The sequence below is a fragment of the Coffea arabica genome, chromosome 7c (genome assembly GCF_036785885.1).
Source record: "Coffea arabica cultivar ET-39 chromosome 7c, Coffea Arabica ET-39 HiFi, whole genome shotgun sequence".
In the NCBI taxonomy this organism is placed as follows: domain Eukaryota; kingdom Viridiplantae; phylum Streptophyta; class Magnoliopsida; order Gentianales; family Rubiaceae; genus Coffea; species Coffea arabica.
The window spans coordinates 34,321,342-34,325,044 of record NC_092322.1 but is presented as its reverse complement, the minus strand read 5'-3'; the positions used below and the strand labels follow the sequence as shown (position 1 = coordinate 34,325,044).

General features: G+C 35.4%; 1 protein-coding gene across 2 annotated transcripts; it reads right to left on the bottom strand.

The window, feature by feature from the left end:
- Positions 1-664: 664 nt before the first annotated feature.
- Positions 665-3,095, bottom strand: LOC113699963 (germin-like protein subfamily 1 member 7). Of its 2 annotated transcripts, none has more exons than XM_027220325.2 (2): positions 2,948-3,095; positions 665-1,447 (listed from the first exon to the last, which is right to left on the bottom strand). In XM_027220325.2, exons 1-2 carry the CDS (start codon positions 3,072-3,074, stop codon positions 900-902), a joined length of 675 nt encoding a protein of 224 aa, XP_027076126.1. In that variant the 5' UTR covers positions 3,075-3,095; the 3' UTR covers positions 665-899. The 2 variants fall into 2 exon arrangements, with proteins under 2 accessions (XP_027076126.1, XP_027076127.1); XM_027220326.2 differs by having other exon boundaries at positions 2,951-3,095.
- Positions 3,096-3,703: the final 608 nt, after the last annotated feature.

Here is a 3,703-nt window from a genome sequence, read left to right as displayed (position 1 = left end):
TGGTTGGCCAATGTTTAGGAGTAAATGTGAACTGAGTTTGGACATCATTAGCCCTAAATAATTAGTTATATAAATATGTTTATTATGCATATAATAATGAGTTTGATTTACATTTTATAATTCACATGTAATTTTTTTTTTATAAAACATGATATCAAATACATATTATGTAGTAATTGTGAATTTGGACCGAGTTGAAAATAGGCATGTAGCCCCACGGTGTGTGTAAGTTCTCATCAAGTCTAATGCTTAGTTTGGGAATTATGGAACGATGGACAAGAAAGAAAATAGGAAGATTTAAATGAATCACTCTGATAGTTATAATTAAAAAAAAAAAAACTTTACCGCCTAAATATGGGCAGAAAACGAGTGAAAATTGAAGCAAGCTTTATAAAATTTTTTAAAATGCCACTTTTATCCCTAAATGTCTATTAAACAAATTTTTTTGACATATATACCCAATACAATTTCATTTCTTTTCTAAACTCTCAAACAACGTTAAACTAAATGTTTTTTTTTTTGCCTTTTGGTTTCTCTTCTTTTCTTTTCTTTTCTTTTTTTCCATAACTTAATCTTTCTCTTCTTTTCTTCTCTATCTTAAACTCCCAAACTCGGTGTAAATGACACACTAAGTCACCGCTAAGACTGAGTGAAAATAAAAATGTGTAAAAATAGACATTTTTTTTCATAAAAGTGTGTTAAATACACATTATTGTACACTCTAATTGTTACACTGATTTGTCTAGTCAAAGAAAACACCAAAATAAAAATAATCCGGAAAAAAGTTTGCTGAAGCAAACTTTGCAAAATAGACATCCAACATTCAACATCAATCTAAATTTAAATAGGGAAGAAAAAAGCAAAGAGTTGGCCAGATACGGCAACATAAAATGGTTCCATTAGAACTTCGACTGGAGGTACTCAATTACTTTCTTGTCTACCTGAAATGATTTAGTGAGAACTTCAGGAGCGATGCGCGGGTCCGTCCCAAAAACTGCGTTTCCAGTTGTGATGACACCGGGATTTTGGCTATTAAAGCCCACAATTCCCATACCCTTTGTTTCCCCCACATTTCTTTGAAAATGGACTAGGCCAATTGGGAAGACAAAGACATCTCCAGGTTTCAAAATCTTAGCGAACAACTTATTTTTTGTGTTATCAGTTGGATTGGAGGTGACAAAACCAGCATAGATTGTACCCTCCAACACCACAATGACCTCAGTAGCACGAGGATGCATGTGAGGAGGTACGACACCATCTGGCTCAAAGTCAACTCGAAGTACAGTGAGACCAAGAGTGTTAAGGCCGGGTATTAGATTAACATCAGCCACCTTTACTCCAAATCCTAAGGAATTGTTGGTACTCGCAGGTGTGTTGAAGCCCGTAGCGAGGAAATCGTCAGTCGTTACCTGTTTTGGGTTCTTGCAGATCTTTCCATTCACAAAAACTGCATAAGAATCAAGATAAATAATTTATGTGAAATTTAGCTTAAATTCGCTTCACACAATTCCAATTAGACACATAACCATTAAAATAGGGAACAAAACGGAATATGCCACTAAGCAAAAATGGAAACAAAAAGACGAACTAGCATGTTACTTGTTTTTGTTAAACAATAAAAATTGCTAACATGGTTGGGTTATGCCAAATTTGATGCTTGCTATATGGTTCAAAGTGTTAATACTCTGCATATATATATATATATATATATATAATTTTTTTATACACTATCAATGTAAAATTTTTTTTACACTAAACGTGTTTAGATCAGGTCACATAGCATTAAATCAAATTTGAAATTCAAACAATTTATATATGGTATACATCCAACAGTTGTTAGTATAAAAGAATCATTAAATTGTCAGAACCTAAAAAGTTAATCCTTGTACGCGCACATTAGACATATATATATATATATATGTGTGTGTGTGTGTGTGAAATACCCACTCCAATTGATTCAATGGCCAAGAAAAAATCTTTAGAGCATTTTTCACAATCAAAATTTAGAATTCGAATCGTGTACTTAACTGGTATCATTAGAAACATATATATATATATATATATAAATTATATGCATCAAATCGTGCGTGTTTTTCTCCTCTCGTGAAGGACAGTCATTACAGTCGCATGGAGTCGAGTTTACCCAAAAAAAAAAAATTGGGCCAGAATACCATGTATTTCTAAGCCAAGTAGATTTCTAAGCCCAGATGGATGGTATCCAAGACCCAACTGGGAACTTCAGAAATTGGTGGACAAGCGGTCCAAAGAAAACAATGATGGGACCGTCTTGCGGAAACAGTCAACGTGCTTGGCAAATTTGGAAGGCAAGGAATGATAGAATTTTCATGCCAGAGAAAAAGAACCATGGGACATTATCAACAAGGCTTGCAATGAGTGGATGGAATGGGATAAAGTACAGGAGAAAACCAGGAACAGGAGCACAGAAGAAACAATCATACCACAGCAAAAACCACAAGCAGGGGAGAATAACCAATGTTCGAGAGCTCGCAACTGCATAAGAATACGAGTCGTGGCTATAAGAGACAAAATGAGCAACAGCTCAGGCTACGGTATAATAGCATGAAGTGAGGATGGCAAACTGATCAGGAAATGGGCTATGAAAGAGAGGATGATGGAATGCCAATTTATGTAGGAAGCAAATGCAGTCAAGCTTACTCTTGCCAAAGCTTTGGAACAAAGATGGACGATCATAGAACATGACATTTTGCTGTAAAAGGAGAAAAAGAAATTGACTACTGAATTTGATGGCCCAGAACGGGGTAACCTGAAATGATTCAATCCGAATTGTTAAGGCATCAGATCCTAAAATACAGTTTTTCCTCAACCTGAACATTTTGCTGACTTTACAATGTCAGACCAGAAACTTCTCAAGTGAAAATCCCACCAAATAAAATATGTTCAGAATTGTAGTTTGGAAATGACTTACCACCTGCTGATGCATCCGGCACAGCAACGCAGAAATCCTGTAAAGGATCGTCATCGAAAGCATACGAAAATGATGATGATGAAACCAAAAATATGGCAAGAGTCACCAAGAAGCCTGCAGCCGCCATCTTTACTAACTGGTAACGAAAGTTGACGTTTGAGTACAGAAACTATTGCTATTTATTTAGAACTTGGTGAAATATTTTAATGCCTTGAAAATCACTCAAAGTCTGATTAGGTATTGGTCGTTGTCCTTTAACATTTTCAGATACAATTGTTGAATCTAGAATAAAACAATAATTGTTGAATCATGTGTTTTACCTTTTTTCTTAAATAATCTGGGAAATTAGCTTGCTGACTATACCAACATTGTGAGCAGGTGAAGTAGTTTTCGATGTCAGGGATATGCTGTTGGTCTGTCCATTTTTCCTTTTGAGGGTTTAAAAGTATCTTTCAGTTCTTGACGGATGTGCTGCCCATTGCTTTTGCTAGCCTTTATTTAATGTGACTTTTTTTTTTTTAATTTTAGTGAAAGCAAAAAGACTCGAACCCGAAACCTCTCACTTACACTCCCTCCCCCGTACCACCCAACCCAATCCTCCCCCAAAATGTCCAGATTGAGGAAAAACTGTACATACCAGTAGGTAGGTAGATACAAATGCAACGGTGTTGTAAGCTTATTTTACATAACGTCGTTCCTTCAAGTTCTACTTTTCTACAAAATTTCACACTTTTGATCTGCTGCGAAAATGAACTT

What these genes read in the sequence shown, in the direction of transcription:
- LOC113699963 (XM_027220325.2), bottom strand. Translation starts at nt 3,074, where the DNA reads ATGGCGGCTGCAGGCTTCTTGGTGACTCTTGCCATATTTTTGGTTTCA. An exon ending in GCCGGATGCATCAGCAGGTG is followed by an intron (nt 1,448 to 2,947) that starts GTAAGTCATTTC and finishes ATTCTTATGCAG; the next exon opens with TTTTTGTGAATGGAAAGATC.